The sequence below is a fragment of the Epargyreus clarus genome, unplaced genomic scaffold, assembly GCF_041222505.1.
Source record: "Epargyreus clarus isolate Ecla_fem2 unplaced genomic scaffold, WU_Ecla_fem_2.2 ptg000033l, whole genome shotgun sequence".
Taxonomy (NCBI): domain Eukaryota; kingdom Metazoa; phylum Arthropoda; class Insecta; order Lepidoptera; family Hesperiidae; genus Epargyreus; species Epargyreus clarus.
In genome coordinates, this window is record NW_027332238.1 from 2,977,090 (window position 1) to 2,995,380 (window position 18,291).

At 43.4% G+C, this 18,291-nt stretch overlaps 1 protein-coding gene across 1 annotated transcript in view; it reads left to right on the top strand.

Moving 5' to 3' along the window:
* Dcr-1 (Endoribonuclease Dcr-1) overlaps positions 1 to 18,291 on the top strand; it is a 50,615-nt gene that overhangs the window by 26,899 nt on the left and 5,425 nt on the right. The window contains 16 exon segments of the mRNA XM_073090531.1: positions 325 to 503; positions 928 to 1,098; positions 1,960 to 2,086; positions 2,752 to 2,828; positions 3,127 to 3,238; positions 4,027 to 4,138; positions 5,164 to 5,263; positions 6,599 to 6,687; positions 7,536 to 7,699; positions 9,927 to 11,219; positions 11,790 to 11,942; positions 12,378 to 12,512; positions 13,033 to 13,126; positions 13,492 to 14,519; positions 15,247 to 15,441; positions 17,955 to 18,042. Coding sequence (XP_072946632.1) covers positions 325 to 503; positions 928 to 1,098; positions 1,960 to 2,086; positions 2,752 to 2,828; positions 3,127 to 3,238; positions 4,027 to 4,138; positions 5,164 to 5,263; positions 6,599 to 6,687; positions 7,536 to 7,699; positions 9,927 to 11,219; positions 11,790 to 11,942; positions 12,378 to 12,512; positions 13,033 to 13,126; positions 13,492 to 14,519; positions 15,247 to 15,441; positions 17,955 to 18,042 — 4,117 coding nt within the window.

An 18,291-nucleotide genomic window follows, 5' to 3' on the forward strand; every position in this document is an offset into this window, starting at 1 on the left:
CGCTACACTGCTGTTATAAGGCAGAAATAATGCGCGCAGGTGTCAGTCAGAGAACAAATGCGGGTCGAACACAACCACAAGCATATACTCTGCAACAGTAAGGGCATACTAACTGCGCTATGTGTCCGCGGGGAGAGCAGCTTGTGAGCTGTCGCAGAGCCGCTGATATCTCTACGTCGACGCGAATCGTTTCTATATTCTTCTATCCTTAGCAGTCGGTAACTACATTTGACGAACAGCGTCGCCTGACGACATTGACGTTCGCCGTTGCGATTGTTCTCCATAAAACCTACAATATTCCTCAATTGAAGCCTTCTTCCCCAGTACTTCCTCGTAGCGGAGATATGCTGGAACCTCACCCCGGACTCGGCGTTCCCGTCGTCCACACACGGCAGCTTCAGGGACTACTACAGCGCTAAATACGGCGTGACGCTCACACAGCCGCACCAGCCGCTGCTCGACGTGGACCACACCAGCGCCAGGCTTAACCTGCTCACGCCCAGGTGAGGATATAGGGAAAACACAGAGGGGAAGATAGATAGACTGGGTGACGAGGGAACAGACAGAGAGACAGACAGACGAACGCAGGCGCAGATAGACGGACAGAGGGACTAGGGGAACACTCAAAGGGGTGGATAGACAGACAGACGGACAGAGAATTAGGGAAATACACAGAGGGGCAGATAGATGGAGAGAGGGACTAAGAGAAAACACAGGGGGGCAGATGGAAAGACAGGGAGACGGGGGGGGCATATAGAGAGACAGACAGAGGGACAGGAGAACACACAGAGGGGCTGATAGACGCACAGAGGGACAGGAGAACACACAGAGGGGCAGGTAGACTCACAGACGGACAGGGAAATACACAGAGAATCACTTACACGTTCGTTTATAAATTTAACGATATAAAATTCCGTGTTCTTCCAGATACGTGAACAGGAAGGGCGTAGCCCTGCCGGTCTCCTCGGAGCGCACGCGAAGGGCGAAGCGCGACCGGCTCGACCAGAAGCAGATCCTGGTGCCGGAGCTGTGCACGGTGCACCCGTTCGCCGCGCCGCTGTGGTTCGCCACCGTCGCGCTGCCCTGCGTGCTGTACAGGTGTGTGTGTGTGAGACCCAGACCCAGACCCAGACCCAGACCAGAAGCAGATCCTAGTGCCGGAGTATAAGAGTCAACGTTCGCCAGGCGATCACGCCAGGGGAAACCGTTAATTTGTCTCAGTTCACAGCTTATATACGAGATAAATATAAATAATATATAAATATAATGCTTTCTAAGTTTCTACACTCACAGCTCCACACTAGGATTCCCTGTGTCGTGGATGCCATGGACACACACAAAGACAAATAGACAAACACCCAGATAAGAAACCTAAATTCATCATTTAGATTTCTGTCTGGCCGGGGATCGAATCCGGGACCCTCTGCGCGTCAGACCGGTATAGTGCTTCGCCACGTGGTTTTCGTCGTCAAGATGTTTCGGCATTCTTATGTTTTTTTAGGGTACCGTAATGAAAAGAACTCTATTAATAAACTTCCGCAGTCTCTCTGTCTGTCACAGAGATCTATCTCTTGAACTGTTGATAGATAGATACTTTCTATAGTAGAAAATAGTATTTTACAAGGATTTTAAATTTATAACGTTCGATCTTAACGTTTTATTATATTTGGCGTGCAAAATTTATGTATATTTCTACCACGCTTATATTAGCTTGACCTGTATGTATGTATGTATGTAACGGAATCTTTGAACACGATTATTACCCACTTTGAATCTTCCGATTAATTTAAAATGTTCAATACTTATCTAGAACCGATGATAATACACGATTTTAATAATTTTATCCCATTCTCCTCAACAGGATTGTCAGGCATCAGGATTAACGTTTCCATGTGCGATTTTAGCGTGGTTGTTAGTTTTTAAACTATAATTATTTATGTATACAAATGTTTGTTTCAGAATCAACGCGCTGCTAATAGCGGACGAGATCCGTCGCGCGGTGAGCGAGGACGTGGCGCTGGGCGCTCCGGCCGGCGCTCCGCCGCCGCTGTGGCCGCCCTTGGACTTCGGCTGGAGCCTCGCCGAGGTGAGCGGGCAGAGGGGCCCGGGTTCCATCCCCGGTCAGATAGCTAGGAGCGGACGGACGTGACAGATAGCTGAATGATGAAGTTTGTTGCTTGTTCGTGTGACCCAAAAGAGTCCCGGGCTCGATCCTCGGATAGATAACTAAATGATGAAGTTTGTTTCTCGTTCACCGGTGTGACCCAAAAGAGTCCTGGGTTCGAACCCCAGCTAGATAGATTTTTTTTATAATATAAGAGTAGCAGACGAGCATGCAGTCCACCTGATGATACGCTACTGCCGCCCATGGATATGTTTAATTAACCCATTGAAGGTGATAGAACCCTTTGTGGTTCGACTCCGGCGGCACCACCGCCACACCTATTTCTGTTATAACAGCAGTGTAGCGCTGCTGTGTACTGGTTTGAAGGGTGGAGTAAGGGAGACATACTTTTCGGAGGCGTTCCAGCTTAGTCCTCAGAGATAGCAGCGCATCTGTGGCCGACCAGATATCAAATAGGAAGGTCTATTCCTATCTGGGATTGATTATAGATGTCCATGGGCGGCAGTAACCACTTACCATCAGGTGGATTGCATGCTTGTCTGGTACTTCAATCTGAAGAAAGCGTCATTTGGTTATTTTCTCATTGATATTGTATTTAAGTAAAATGAAAATTGTTCTCACTTCAGGTACTAAACACAGATGAGAAAGGAGACAAGAGTGAAAAGAAGAAAGAGGAAGAAGATAAAAAGGGGGAGAAAGAGAAGTAAACACTTTAATATTGTTAATTAAAATATTCTGTGTAAATTGACTTATAAAAATTATTTTAATTAATAATTATTTATATATAACAAAAAATATATTACAACATTATTTTTACTTATCATGTCATATATGTACCGTATCATTTGTATATATTGTTAATAAATTAATGTTATTATTGTAAAGTAACGTTCCAGCGTAACCGCTTCCTTAACAAAAATCGTTTCACCAATACTTTTAATTGTCATTGAAGTATAACTTTAATAATATCATGTTTAGACCTATGTCTCGTTATTTTCCAGGCAAAAAGAAGATAAAGAACAAAAGGAAGGAATAGAAGATCACGAGAAGACAGCAGAAGTTAAAGAGAAGACGATCAACGACATTCTGCAGGAGAAGGAGGACGCTGAGAGTGTGAGTGAGATAGATATAGGAATATACATAATTGATATTAAGTCTCACTTGTGAGGTAGTAGGAAAATTGATACAAGGTTCTTTTATATAGGAAAAATACGTATACACACATATATATCATACTTACGTGTACACATACAAGAACGCACACATGCGCACAGACACACACACCCGCGCGCATGCACGCACACACACAAAACAATATCTTTTATAAAATGTTAAATTTGTAAGCAAATTAATATTTTTTTGATATTTTTGAAGCCCTAAATTACATGTCTAAAGACGCAAGTCGTCATCAACCCATTACTGTCCCACTGCTGGGACTCCTCTCAGAGTGAGGTTTTTTTTTTTATAACAAGAGAAGCAGACGAGCATGCAGTCCACCTGATGGTAAGTGGCTACTGCCGCCCATGGACATCAACCCCAGATAGGATTAGATATTCCTACCTGAGGTCGGCCACAGATGCGCCGCTACCCCTGAGGACTAAGCTGGAACGCCTCGGATAAGTCTGTCTCCCTTACCACACTTCAAACCGGAACACAGCAGCGCCTAACACTGCTGTTATTAGGTAGAAATAGGTGTGGGTGTGTGTGTAATATCATAGTCCACCGCGCTGGACAAGTGCGTATTGGTAGACTTCATATACCTTTGATAACTTTTTTAAAGATCAAATTTTTAAAGACAGAAAGAGTGGTAGACGTTAAAAAAGAGTTCCGTATAAGGAATCTATTTCAAATAAAATATTTTCGATTTGTTTTGCCAACTAAAGGTCCTAAAATGTTTGCAGGGCTTCGAAATAGGTACATGGAGTAACGATATGGCGTCATCGATACCACAAGAGTACGACGAGTTTATGGAACCCTTACCACCGAACCTCACCTTCTGCACATCGGCATCAGGTATGTCTTATATATAAAATTCTCGTGTCACAATGTTAGTTACCGTACTCCTCCGAAACGGCTTTACCGATTTTCACAAAATTTTATATGCATATTCAGTAGGTCTGAGTTCTGAGATCGGCTACTACTACAACTGAGATACTATATATTTTTCATACCCCTAAGTGATAAGGGTCATTCACCCTTAACATTTTTTTATTTATACGGCAACACAGCGTTTGCCGGGTCAGCTAGTATATAATATATAAAGGGTGGATACCTTCATACGACAATAAATTTAACCACATGAACCTATCCACCTCCCAAGCCTCCAAACAAATTTTAATCAAATATCTTTAATACTTTAGGCACAGATTTTTTTTTGGCATTTTTCAAATTTTCTACACGCTTTGTGTAATCGCAAAAACATTATAAATCGAGACGTAATAAAACTAAAATGTTGCAAATTCGTCATATTAAGGAAATGCATATTGCACTTTATTCCTAAGAAATAAGGATCACACTCTTAGCAAAAGATTTTACGTCATAACACTGCGCTGTTGCCGCTCTCATCAAAGGTGAGTGAACTGATGTTTACAAATGGCGTTCTATTATTACCCCATTTTTTTTACAAGTTTTTTTGAAGGTGGCAGAACCCTTTGTGGTTCGACTCCGCGACACCATCGCCACACTTATTTCTACCTAATAACAGCAGTGTTAGGCGCTGCTGTGTTCCGGTTTGAAGGGTGTGGTAAGGGAGACATACTTTTCTGAGGCGTTCCAGCTTAGTCATCAGGGGTAGCGGCGCATCTATGTTTTATCCATCTTCATGGCACGGGTAGTGAATGAAATATAATGTTTTCGGTATAAAGGGGTACTTTTCGGTTTTATAAATTTAAAATAAATATTCTAGAACATTCCCTTATAAATAAAATTAAAATATTACCTATGTGTATTTTCTGTACTATTACAATAACAAAATCCGTAATATATCTATCTGTAATAAATATATCTGTCCCATCCCTATTTTAATTTGTTTCCACCAGGTGGCGCGAATTGGTCGGATCCTATCGATAAACCGAAAGGGCCGTTCGGTGCGTCCAAGGCGTTCTCGATGGCGGAGAGCGACTGTTCTTACTTGTCCAGGTAAATAGAAATATGGGTTCGTACACAAAACTGCGATGCGACGTCGCATCGCAAAAATCTGCGAGCTCCCTCGACGCATCGCAAGAACTTGCGAATTGATTCGCATCGCACAGTGGTTGTTGTTGTTGGTCACCCTGAGAGACGCTACGCCGCACGATATCGCATCGCAGCAATTCGCATCGCAATTTTCTGCGTTGCGAATTCGCATCGCGTCGCATCGCAGTTTTGTGTTCGAGCCCTATATGAAGTATAATATATGAAGACATGCATGTGCGCAGACACGCGCGCACACACACACACACACACACACACACACACATACGCATACGCATACGCAAACACATATGTATAATATACATGAATAACATACACGTATGCATTCATATACGTATATGTGCACGCGCGCATGCTTATCAAACAAGTATTCATGTATAGTCCGCGCCAAACTTCTCGTCCGCTATGAAGTTGTTGCGAGTAGGTGTAGTCATACAATTTACTATGGCGACGAGATTCATTTCTATATTCAGAGCGGATTAGCAGTTTTACGCGGACCACACTTTAATACATACTACACATATAGTATATACTATACATATAGGAAGTATCTGGCCTACACACTCACAATCCAAATGGCATGCACATGAGCACCGTAAAAATTTGGACCAAGTAACTTGAAACTTTAATTTTCCATAGGGTGGGTTGCATCGAACACCCAGTTAAAGTTTGCGTTAAAGTTAAATATAACAGTAACTTTAACGGTAGCGATGGAATGTAAAAATTCTGTGTTGCACCAATTGACTTGTCATTAACGTCATTTGTGTCGCTGTCACCGTAATTTTTAGTCGAAACTGACAGATAGGGAGTTGACAAATACTATTTCATTCAGTTCAATTCGATTCAATTTATTTATTTATTTATTTTTATTTATTTATTTTATTTATTCATAATTCTTACATCTAACATTACAGGTTTGTAGCCTAATTCGTTAGTGTTACATAATAATAATAATAATAATTACATAATAATAATAGTTACATAATAATAATAATAATAATAATTAATACAATAATAATCAAAGATGTCAATAATAATAATGTCAGGCTTACAATAAATTTATATAATATTATTAAATTCAATTCGAGCGGTTCAGGTTAAATTTTAGTTATGATGTTATTTCAACCTCAACTAAAATGGTGCAACTTATTATTTTTATAACCATGGATTTGACGGTTGGTTAGGCTTCTGTAAATGTTAAAGTTACATGATGCAACCCACCCATAAACAATTTATCTATGTAATTAGTAAGATATGTTTTGTGGTTGATTTTTCTTGCAGTGACTTTGATACAGACGATTCGGATCTCAACTCCGACGCTAGCGACGAAGACACTGATTCTAATGGATTTTGTGGGAAAAACACATACGGTGAGTCAATCTAATACATATTCTATGTATTGGTTATAACATCGAAGAATTAGTTAAGGATTAGTATGATAATGTATGAAAAATATGTAACTTCTTAAAAATGAGACTTTTCTTTTAGTTTGTCATTTGTCATTACTTCACAGAATTTGATCCTTATAAGCTACACTATCGGATAGTGAAATAATATAGGGTGTGTTATTTTTATAAAATGTGCTCATTAGAAGGGAAAAAGATATTTTAAAAAACGAATGATACAGTTCTAGTTTTTATCAAAATCGGCTTCGGTAACTCCTTTCAGCATTTTTCACTAATCCTTATAGACTCTAGCGCCGCTCAGGGCCCCCGATTTTGGGGGCCCCCAAATACAGTTGCACAAGAAATTTCGTTAAAACCAAACAATCTGTGAAATTTGTATAAAAAGGCCACCAGAATCATACGTTTTTTACGAGGAATAGGTCTATATATAAAACACACTTACTAATTTTGTAAGATCTAATTAACTTATTACAATGGGACCCCCAGTTAACTTTTGGGCCTCCGACGACCTTAGTCCTGGTGGACTATTGAATCTATAAGTTGGAGCCAAATGAATCTATAAGTAGTGGTCTACTTATAGATTCATTTGGCTCGGAAGGCCCATTACAAAAATTCATCCTGTATATGTTTGTGTTATGTATGTGTGCGTGAAAAGGTGGCGGGCTGCGTCCCGCAAGTCGTACGTAGAAGTGAATAAATCAGTGTGCAATCAACTCGCGAGTTTGTTTGACGTGCATTCCCTTCTATTTTCTCTTACCTTCTTTGATCATACACCACAGTTTGCAATGTATTATATTTGTATATATCACCAGCAATGGGCGTCCGCATCGAGTACAAGACCGCCCACGAGGCGGAGGCGGTGGACCTGGAGCGCAAGGCGAGCGGCCCCGGCGCGCCGCAGCCGGACGCCGCCGACGACGCGGCCGACGCGCGCGCGCAGCGCCGCCTGCTGCGCGGGGGCGCCCCGCCGCCGCAGGTGAGGGGGCACCTGGAGCCCTGGAGTAGTAGCATTGGGGTGTAAGGAGGGATCGCCGGACTGAGGGGGAGGGGGCCCTGGAGTAACAAGCTTCTTTTTTTTAGATAAATGTAAAGCAAGATACTGGAGCTAATGCTTTATTAATTATATGTAAAAATAATGGCATTTAAAAAAAAATTAAAAAGAGAATAATTATTTTTAAAATTAAAAAAGACAAACCCACTGAGTTTCTTACCGGATCTTCTCAGTAGAGGTCGCGTTCCGATCCGGTAGTAGTTTAAGAAAATATTGTAACTGACAATTTGTAAGTGCCGCCGTTGGCCTATACAAAAAAAAAAAAAAAATAAATAAAATTGGGGTGTAAGGAGGGATCGCCGGACTGAGGGGGAGGGGGCCCTGGAGTAACATTGGGGTGTAAGGAGGGATCGCCGGACTGAGGGGGAGGGGGCCCTGGAGTAACATTGGGGTGTAAGGAGGGATCGCCGGACTGAGGGGGAGGGGCCCTGGAGTAACATTGGGGTGTAAGGAGGGAACGCCGGACTGAGGGGGAGGGGGCCCTGGAGTAACATTGGGGTGTAAGGAGGGATCGCCGGACTGAGGGGGAGGGGCCCTGGAGTAACATTGGGGTGTAAGGAGGGATCGCCGGACTGAGGGGGAGGGGGCCCCTGGAGTAACATTGGGGTGTAAGGAGGGAACGCCGGACTACTTTAATAAGTGGGGGGATGTAGTCTATAGAAGTGTTTTATGAGAGAGGATTGTATGACTATAGATTGTATAGGTCTTAATTGAGGAGGGCGGGGGTAGAGTCTAAGGGTCTAAGGGCCGTATTAATAGATGGATCTCAATATCAATCTTAAGTTCGTATCAACTGAGTCTGAGTCTGAGCTCTTAAGTTGCGATCAGCGACTTGAGAGCGTCGCTAATTAATAAATTAGTATCAAGTGCGTATCATTTGATACCGGTCTCAAGAGAAGCATCTCATTCGAAACAGTAGAACAGATTAAAAATATTTTTTAAAATGACAGCTATGAATGAATGAGAGTTGAACATTACAATCACGTCATGCAGCGTTTCGGTTCCGCTCCTTTGCTAAGGAGTCTAAGGAGGACATGTCGTTAAACAAACGCTATGTAAGAAAGCGTACTATAAACTAAGTGATTATTTGACTGACAAAACGGTGTGGTCTGAAGTAGTTCCAGCTCCACATGTACCATTAGGTTAAGTTTAACATTGTAAAAACCATTTTTTTTAAAAAGATGTGTGTTATGGAGTTTGTTTCGCCGCTTCTTCTCCATAACGAAACACCTTGTGAAGTGGTGGTAGTTTGACATTCAAAAAGTGCTCTGTAAAGAACCTATTTTGAATTAAAAAAAAAATTTGATTTGATTTGACATTGGGGTCTAAGGAGGGATCGCCGGACTAGTTTAATGAGTGGGGGGTGTACACTATAGAAGTGTTTTATGAGAGGGGATTGTATGACTATAGATTCTATTGGTCTTAATTGAGGAGGGCGGGGGAATATCTGTTGGTAATGTACAATAGTGACAAATTAATTTTGGATGTCATTCTGTATGGAGGAAGGTCGTCTGCCCAGGTGAGTACGGTGGCATGTAAAGGGAGGGTGTGTTAAATTTAGTCGTAGGTTGTGTTGGGAGTGAAGTTCCGGGACTAGAATATGGCTACGGTATCCCCTACTAAAAGGGTGCTTCCGGGGTTGCGGGCGGCAAAAGTGGGAGCTCGAACCGTCCGGCAAGCAACGCTGGAAAGGAAGGCGGTGTGTGTGGTCGCATACCGTCGTAAACACCAGGTGTGCGGGAGGAGCGTAAACTGCTCCCCCAGAGCAGAGTCCGACCGGGGCATCGCGCTCGGAGGACTGCGGTTGTGTTCCATCGGAGATCCCGGAGTTCTCCAACAAGCGCTGAGGACGGCCACCGGGGGGGTTTTAGTGCGGTAAAAATCCCACATAATCCGGCGTCGCTCCCACGTCGTCGGGTACCTTTTGAAGGTTTCCCGCTCGAAAACAAAAAAAAAAAAGGTTGTGTTGGGAGGGGTTGGGGAAATCTTAGGTCATATCAGTAACAAATCTTGGCATTCTAGTAACGTAATTTTATATAAAATGTAATGTAATGTAATGTTTATGTATTAAACTTTATTTAAAAAATATATGTTTTTATATATAATGCATAGCGTTGTATACAAAGACTACATTATACTCCTTTGTTCACAGTACATCGAAAAATACAAGAAATCTATCATGAAACACAAACAAAATATAAAAGCAGGCAATTTGATAACAAAAGATAAACCCATAAAAGATATATTACCGGATAATACAAAAGAAATTGAAAGATTACGAAAAGAATTGAATATAAAACACTATAAGATAGATAACATAGCTGGATATGTAAAAGATAAAGAAATAGATAAAATAAAAGATGTGGTTCTGAAACCAGAATCGATTAGTAATGAAGTCATTGAAGAAGGTTCAAGTGATTTTGATATAAGTAAGAATGAGAATCTTATTGCAAGTGAGACTGATTTAAATAATCTAGATTTTGGTTTTATAAATGATAATAAAGATGTAATAAGTGAATCAAATAATACTGTACTAACGAAAGAATTGTCAACTGAAATTGATTTCAATAGTGAAATTGAAGTAGATACTCTTTTGAAAATATCTAATGAATTAAATACAGTAAAAGATATACAAGCACCTTCAAAAGATATAATAGATATCCAATACATAAAAATATCAGACGAAATGCGGGCAGTGAAAGATAAGGAAGCTTCTACAAAAGATACTAACAATGGCAGTCCTACTGCATCAAATGATACAAAAGATAAAGCATCTATAAAAGATACTGACAGCCATGACAGTGGAACATCAAATGAGAAAAAAGATATGGAGACGTCTACAAAACATACTGTCATTTGCAGTCTAACTGCATTAAATGCTACAAAAGATAAAGCGTCTATAAAAGATTCTAACAGCCATGACAGTCTATCTACAACAAACGATAAAAAAGATAAGGAAACGTCTACAAAACATACTGCATGCAGTCCAACTGTATCAAATGATAACGAATTTGCAAAAGATACTGACAGACCAAGTGCAATAGATAAAGCAAATCTTAATGCTAGATTACTGGACGAAATATTCCCATACGGCGAATTAGAATTACAAGATGGGCAAGTGACCTTAGAGAGCGTCGAAAAGAATAAGCGGATTCTTTTAAAGTATTTGAAGGAAACGTTACCAAATAATGATGTTAAGAAATTGAACTGCTTCTCAATGTTAGACATAGATATAGATTCTCCTGATTATATTAATGAGAAAGTCGTGAATGTGGGTTTTGATTCAAAGGATAGTTATGTGGATAAGGTGAATGCGTTCAGAACAGCTAAGGAGTATACACCGTACTACCAAGATAAGAAAGTGCAGAATGCGAAGGATTTCGATTTTGATTATCAGCCGGATTTGGAGGGACACCCGGGCCCGAGTCCTAGTGTTATTTTGCAGGTGAGTTTTTCGTTTTTTTTTTTAGATTTTTTTAGTTTGATCTGTATGTATGTATGTAACTAAAGTAATTTTAAAATATAAATTATAAATAGAATAAATAGCTTTAAGTTCATGTGTTTATTCTTGTCACACGTGTGTACACTACACGCGCGTCTCGTCGATACGATGAGACAGGAGATGGTCAGAATCCCAGCGTTTTTTATTTTTATTTACTCTTTATTGACCATGTTAAAAACAGTGTGGTGCAAAAGGCGGACTTAATGCTAAATAGCATTATCTCCCAGTCAACCTTACGCTGTTTGTCCACCAACCACGATACCGAGCCGATACCGATAATTAATGACGGCGCCGAAGTAGCGTACATACATTTGCTATAGCAGCTTGTCCACCGCACGTCCGTCACCCGAGCACCGTCATCCCATAGTAAATGTATGTGTACGCTACTTCGGCGCCGTCATTAATTATCGGCATCGGCTCGGTGACGGTGCAGTGGACAAACAGCGTTAGGGATGTGCAGAAAAATTGAAGCGTTCACTTCATATTGACACGTACCCCCCCCCTCCTCCACAGGCGCTGACGATGTCGAACGCGAACGACGGCATCAACCTGGAGCGCTTGGAGACGATCGGCGACAGCTTCCTGAAGTTCGCGATCACGGCGTACCTGTACTGCGCGCACCCCGCCGTGCACGAGGGGAAGCTCTCGCACATGCGCAGCAAGCAGGTGGGGCACCGGGACTGTTGCGTTGCACTATTGACCCGTACAATGCTCTTGGGTCACTTGCGACCCGTAATTTTATTTGGGGTACCTATGACCCACTCTTTGATTTGAGTCAGTTTTGACCCGTAAATTGGGTTGGATCACTATTATGCCGTATATTATTGGGTAATTTTTAACCCGTCCCTGCGGTTAGGTCACTTATGACCCGTAATTTGATTTAATATCCTTTTGACTCACTATGATTTAAGTTGCTTTTGTCCCGTACATTGGATTGGGTTGGGTTACTCTCAAGCTTCAATATATGAAGGTCAAACCGTGGGTCATTAGTGACAAACAATCAGTTTGAACCCGAGGTTTTATTGAATTAGTATTTTTTTTCTAAAGTGCTACTTCATTCTTATATAAAGAAAAAAATGAATATTGTTAAAATTTTCCCAGGTATCGAATCTGAACCTCTACCGTCTCGGTCGCAACAAGCGTCTAGGAGCCCGCATGATAGCGTCGAAGTTCGAACCGCACGATAATTGGCTACCACCGTGCCATAAGCCCCCGCCGACACACCATCCTACTTCGGTGAGTTTTATATAGATTTCATAAAGATTCTAAAAAAGATTTAAAAAATATAAAAAAGGTTAAAAAATGATTTAAAAATGATTTAAAAATTATTCCAAGTTTTCCTAAATACTTAAGTGGGTAGGTTTAGGTTAGGTGAGGTTATGATTATTTCGAAAAATGTTAACATAAAATCAGGTTGATTTTTTGATTACGTAGAAACGTTATCATTTTGTTACTTCGTAGAAAATGAAAAGAATCATGGTTATCTTTTAATTACGTTGATAAAAATAGAAAAAACAGGGTTATCTTTTAGTTTTTTGGAAGAAAATATAAAAAAATCAGAGTTATCTTTTGCTTTCTTAAAGAAAATATAGACAATCAATGTTATCTTTTGATTACTATAAAGAAAATGTGAAAAAAATATTCTCTTTTCGAGAATTAAATTCTTAAAAAAATCAGGTTTATTATGTGTAATGTGACTGGTAGAATACATTTACAAGTGATAAATGTTATGAAAGAATTCTCACGATATTTACAGGGTGATGCAGAAATGCAGATGCAGAAAGAGGCCGCCACTGACAACGCTGGTTGCTTCATACCGTACAACCTGATCACACAACATAGCATACCAGGTCAGCTTTTTACATTTTTAGACAAATAAATGTGTACTTTTTGTTTGTTTCATTTTTAGTATTTTTTTCATTTTTTAATTTTATTTTCATTTATGTTCAAATTTTAAGGGTTTTTGGACTTTTGTTATGACTGTGTTGAGTTTGGAAAACATGTTTTTAAAATTACACTTGATTCTACACTTTCCAATATTCTCTAAAAAAAAAGTTTGGAGTCTTGCACCGAGCGGTACGATTTAGCTACTTTAAAACATACTTTGAGAACCACTGTTCAAAACAAGTTTTTGCCTTAAGAACCACTTTAACCAAGAAGCCCTAAGAAACTTCAAGAACCACTGCACTAAAACTAAACACGTGTTTATCCATAGACAAGTCAATCGCCGACTGCGTGGAGGCCCTCATAGGGGCGTACCTCCTCGAGTGCGGTCCCCGGGGGGCGCTGCTGTTCATGTCGTGGCTGGGCATCAGCGTGCTGCCGCGCCACCAGCTGCCGCTGCCGCGCGACCACCCCCACGCGGCCGCCGGGCACCCGCAGGTGAGGGGGAGGGGGGACAGTGGGGGGGTGCTGTTCATGTCGTGGCTGGGCATCAGCGTGCTGCCGCGCCACCAGCTGCCGCTGCCGCGCGACCACCCCCACGCGGCCGCCGGGCACCCGCAGGTGAGGGGGAGGGGGGACAGTGGGGGGGTGCTGTTCATGTCGTGGCTGGGCATCAGCGTGCTGCCGCGCCACCAGCTGCCGCTGCCGCGCGACCACCCCCACGCGGCCGCCGGGCACCCGCAGGTGAGGGGGAGGGGGGACAGTGGGGGGGTGCTGTTCATGTCGTGGCTGGGCATCAGCGTGCTGCCGCGCCACCAGCTGCCGCTGCCGCGCGACCACCCCCACGCGGCCGCCGGGCACCCGCAGGTGAGGGGGAGGGGGGACAGTGGGGGGGTGCTGTTCATGTCGTGGCTGGGCATCAGCGTGCTGCCGCGCCACCAGCTGCCGCTGCCGCGCGACCACCCCCACGCGGCCGCCGGGCACCCGCAGGTGAGGGGGAGGGGGGACAGTGGGGGGGTGCTGTTCATGTCGTGGCTGGGCATCAGCGTGCTGCCGCGCCACCAGCTGCCGCTGCCGCGCGACCACCCCCACGCGGCCGCCGGGCACCCGCAGGTGAGGGGGAGGGGGGACAGTGGGGGGGTGCTGTTCATGTCGTGGCTGGGCATCAGCGTGCTGCCGCGCCACCAGCTGCCGCTGCCGCGCGACCACCCCCACGCGGCCGCCGGGCACCCGCAGGTGAGGGGGAGGGGGGACAGTGGGGGGGTGCTGTTCATGTCGTGGCTGGGCATCAGCGTGCTGCCGCGCCACCAGCTGCCGCTGCCGCGCGACCACCCCCACGCGGCCGCCGGGCACCCGCAGGTGAGGGGGAGGGGGGACAGTGGGGGGGTGCTGTTCATGTCGTGGCTGGGCATCAGCGTGCTGCCGCGCCACCAGCTGCCGCTGCCGCGCGACCACCCCCACGCGGCCGCCGGGGACCTGCAGGTGAGGGGGAGGGGGGACAGTGGGGGGGTGCTGTTCATGTCGTGGCTGGGCATCAGCGTGCTGCCGCGCCACCAGCTGCCGCTGCCGCGCGACCACCCCCACGCGGCCGCCGGGGACCTGCAGGTGAGGGGGAGGGGGGGGGACAGTGGGGGGTGCTGTTCATGTCGTGTCCACTGAATCGCGGTGCCTCAAGGGCACACCATCCGGGAGGGATTTTCATTTATATCTATTATATGTATCCGGTGCCGTGGAACGACACGGGGTTATTTTTACTAAAACTCCCCCGGTGACTATCCTCAGCACTGTGTACAGGACTCCTGAATTTCCAAAGGAGCGTAACCGGAGTCCTCACAGCGCACTGCCCGTCAAGCTCGGCCCAGGTGAGATTTTATCACCACACCGTCCGGTGTAAACGACGGTATGCGACCACACATACCACCGTCGATCCCGGGGTCGCTGTCCGGGCGGTCCGAGCTCTTGCCACCCGAAGCCCCCCCCTTTTAGTCGCCTATTACGACAGGCAGAGGATACCGTAGCCCTATTCTGGTACCGGAAATACAGGGACCTCATTTATATCTACCTAATATTATATCTATCTTTACAGAAGCCGCCAGCAACCCCGTCGCCAAAGAAGTCGTACTCACCGCCGTCGACCCCCGACTCATCGGACTCCGAGGAGTGTTCCTGGTCATCGCAGTCGGAGCCGGAGCCGGAGCCGAGCATGGATTCCTCGTGCAGCTGGCGCGGCCGCCCTGTCGGCTCGCTGAGGCCGCAGCGGGGGGAACGCGGCTGGACGCAGGTGGGTGGAGACTAGGGTGGAATGCCTCGTGTGCCTGGCGATAGATGCTGGGTTTGGATGAGATGACATGCTGTATATCGGATGATAAGGTCATTCTATAGGATATCGATGATGACTAAGTTGGAATGCCTTATGTTTCTACAAACAAACACCATGCATATGCGCGCTGTCTACCTGATGATAAGGTTATTTTTTTTTAATATTTATGAAAACTAAACTGGAATGCCTCATATTCCAGAAAGTAAACGCTGGATTAATACGATAAATTATGCTGTCTACCTGATGGCAAGGACATTTTTTGAATATTGTTGATGACTAACCTGGAATGCCTTGTGTTCCTACAAATAGACCATTAGTTCAAATGCGCAAGCATACTGTCTAGTTGATGGTAAGTTTATTTTTTAAATATTGATGAAGACCAACTTGGAATGAATCTTGTGTCTGCAAACAGGAGCTGGATTTCAATGAGGAAACATGTTGTTCACCTGATGGTAAGGTCATTCCACAAGATGTCGGTGATGACTGAACAGGAATGTCTCGGGTACCTAAAGGAAACGCTGTGTTTATATAAGAAAGTGTGCTGTCTACCTCATAGTAAGGTCATTCTATAGGATATTGACGTTGTCTAAGTTGGAATGTCTCGTGTACCTGACGGCAAACGCTAGATTAAGATAATAAAATTCATTATTTAATTTTCATGGAGACTAAATCGGAATGTCATAATTTGTTAAAGGATTAAGTTGGAATACTTCATGAATGAAGTCTGAGTAGATCCACCATAAGCACCAAGCCGGTCCCTCATATCGATACCTTAATTCGCAAATCAGCCAACTCCACTTTTTGTCAAAATGTTTTTTTTTATTGATGTGAAACATCTATAGCCGCACGTAAAACCGATTTCTGGCGTGGCGACGCATGCCGCTATACGATGGTATATATATATATACAGTCTATATGCAGTAGTGTGTACGGTGTGGCGACGCGTCGCCATGCGCAATCGAATTCAATAAATAGTCATCGTTATCTGGAAAAAAATCGTAATGGAGGACAATGGGAAGTTGGCGTTCTTGGATGTCGCATTAGAGGCCCGCCCTGATGGTACATTTAGTCACGCAGTTTACCGGAAACCTACTCACACGGATAGATACTTACACGGCACTTCACACCACCACCCCAGACACTTAGCTTCGGTTGCAAAGTCCCTCACGAACCGGGCCTATGAATTATGTGACAATGATCATTTGGCGCAGGAGTTGGAACACCTGGAGAAGGTCCTGCGTCTCAATGGCCACGTAACTATAGCCAAACGAACTGAACGGAATCATAACACCACCAACGTAGTAGAAAGGCATTCCGCATATTTCCCGTATGTGAAAGGTGTCACGGATAAGATAGGGAGGATTTTAGATCGGAAATATAACATAAAAAGTATATTTACGCCTTTTAAAAAGCTCGCGGCCTATCTTCGTTCCCCCAAGGATACTATTCCATACCAGTGCCCAGGGGTCTATAAGGTTGACTGTAGTTGTGGTAGCTCGTATATTGGGCAGACAAAACGAGCCATATCACAACGCATTAAGGAACATATCAGCGCAGTCAAAAATAATGACCCTAAGAAATCTGCGGTAGCCGAACACATCCTCAGTTCAGGTTGTAACCACTGGATTGAATTACACAAACCTCAGGTGATCTCCACTGAGCGTCATTACTTTCCTCGTTTAGTAAGAGAAGCAATAGAGATCAAGAAACATCCTAGGAACTTCAATAGAGAAGATGGTTTTAAGTTAGCCCAAACGTGGAATCCAGTGGTTAGTTTATGCAAGTCACAAATAGTGCAAAGTACGGAGCGTAAGGATATTGTCAGTGTTGTGTGTCGTGATATGAAACCTAGAAAAGAAAAACGAACTAGACGTAGGGTAGATAGATTAATCTACCACTAGTACTTGTCAACGGTTTCTCCCCTCCACCTCAGTTTCGCCGTGACCACGATCCATGCAACTGGGTCGAAATATCGGCAATATAAAAAACGCATATCGTGAGTACCCGTTACATAATAAAATGTCTCAATTCCGCGATAATTTTAGTCTAAAAATCGTAATATTTTATTTTATCATTATGACATATTTAGTTCCTATCACAATATGTTCTTTTCTGCATATTACTTTTACAAAATAATGTCGATGTTTCACATCTGCCAGGCGTCCCGTGACGGCTCACATTGTTTTATTTTGATTTCGTTCAACAACATTTATTATCAAAATAAATAAAAAAACATTTTGACATAAAGTGGGGTTGACTGATTTGCGAATTAAGGTATCGATAATCGATATGTAAGTCTGTCATCACACCTGCACACCGACACGTTGAACTGCCTCACGATAGATCGGTGTCACAGTGGTACTGGTATTAAGTTTAAGAATCTTCCTTACCACATCTTTTAAACTCTTTGAATGTAACACATATGTGTTATGCTTTTCAATGTTTTTTTAATAAACGTTTTTTTTTAATTCCAGACTATATTCGGGGAGCTGAGGGCACCTCCGTCTCCCCTACTCCGGTACGTGGAAGATCCCGAAGGAGAGCTGGAAAGGATGCTATCCGGTGAGATATTAAGTTGTATATTTCTTGTTTGTCGTATAGAAGAAAACTAAAAAATATGATACAATAAAAATTAAGTTCACTCAAACCTTGCGTTCAATCATTGCGCAATTTTCAATATTAACCCTAAACGGTTAATAATATTGCACAATTCACAATATTGCACAATATCGTTGACCGTTTACGCGTCACCTTGTTGTACAATAAAAACTATTGTACAATGTTATTGATTCTAGGTGCTGCCTTAGCTAC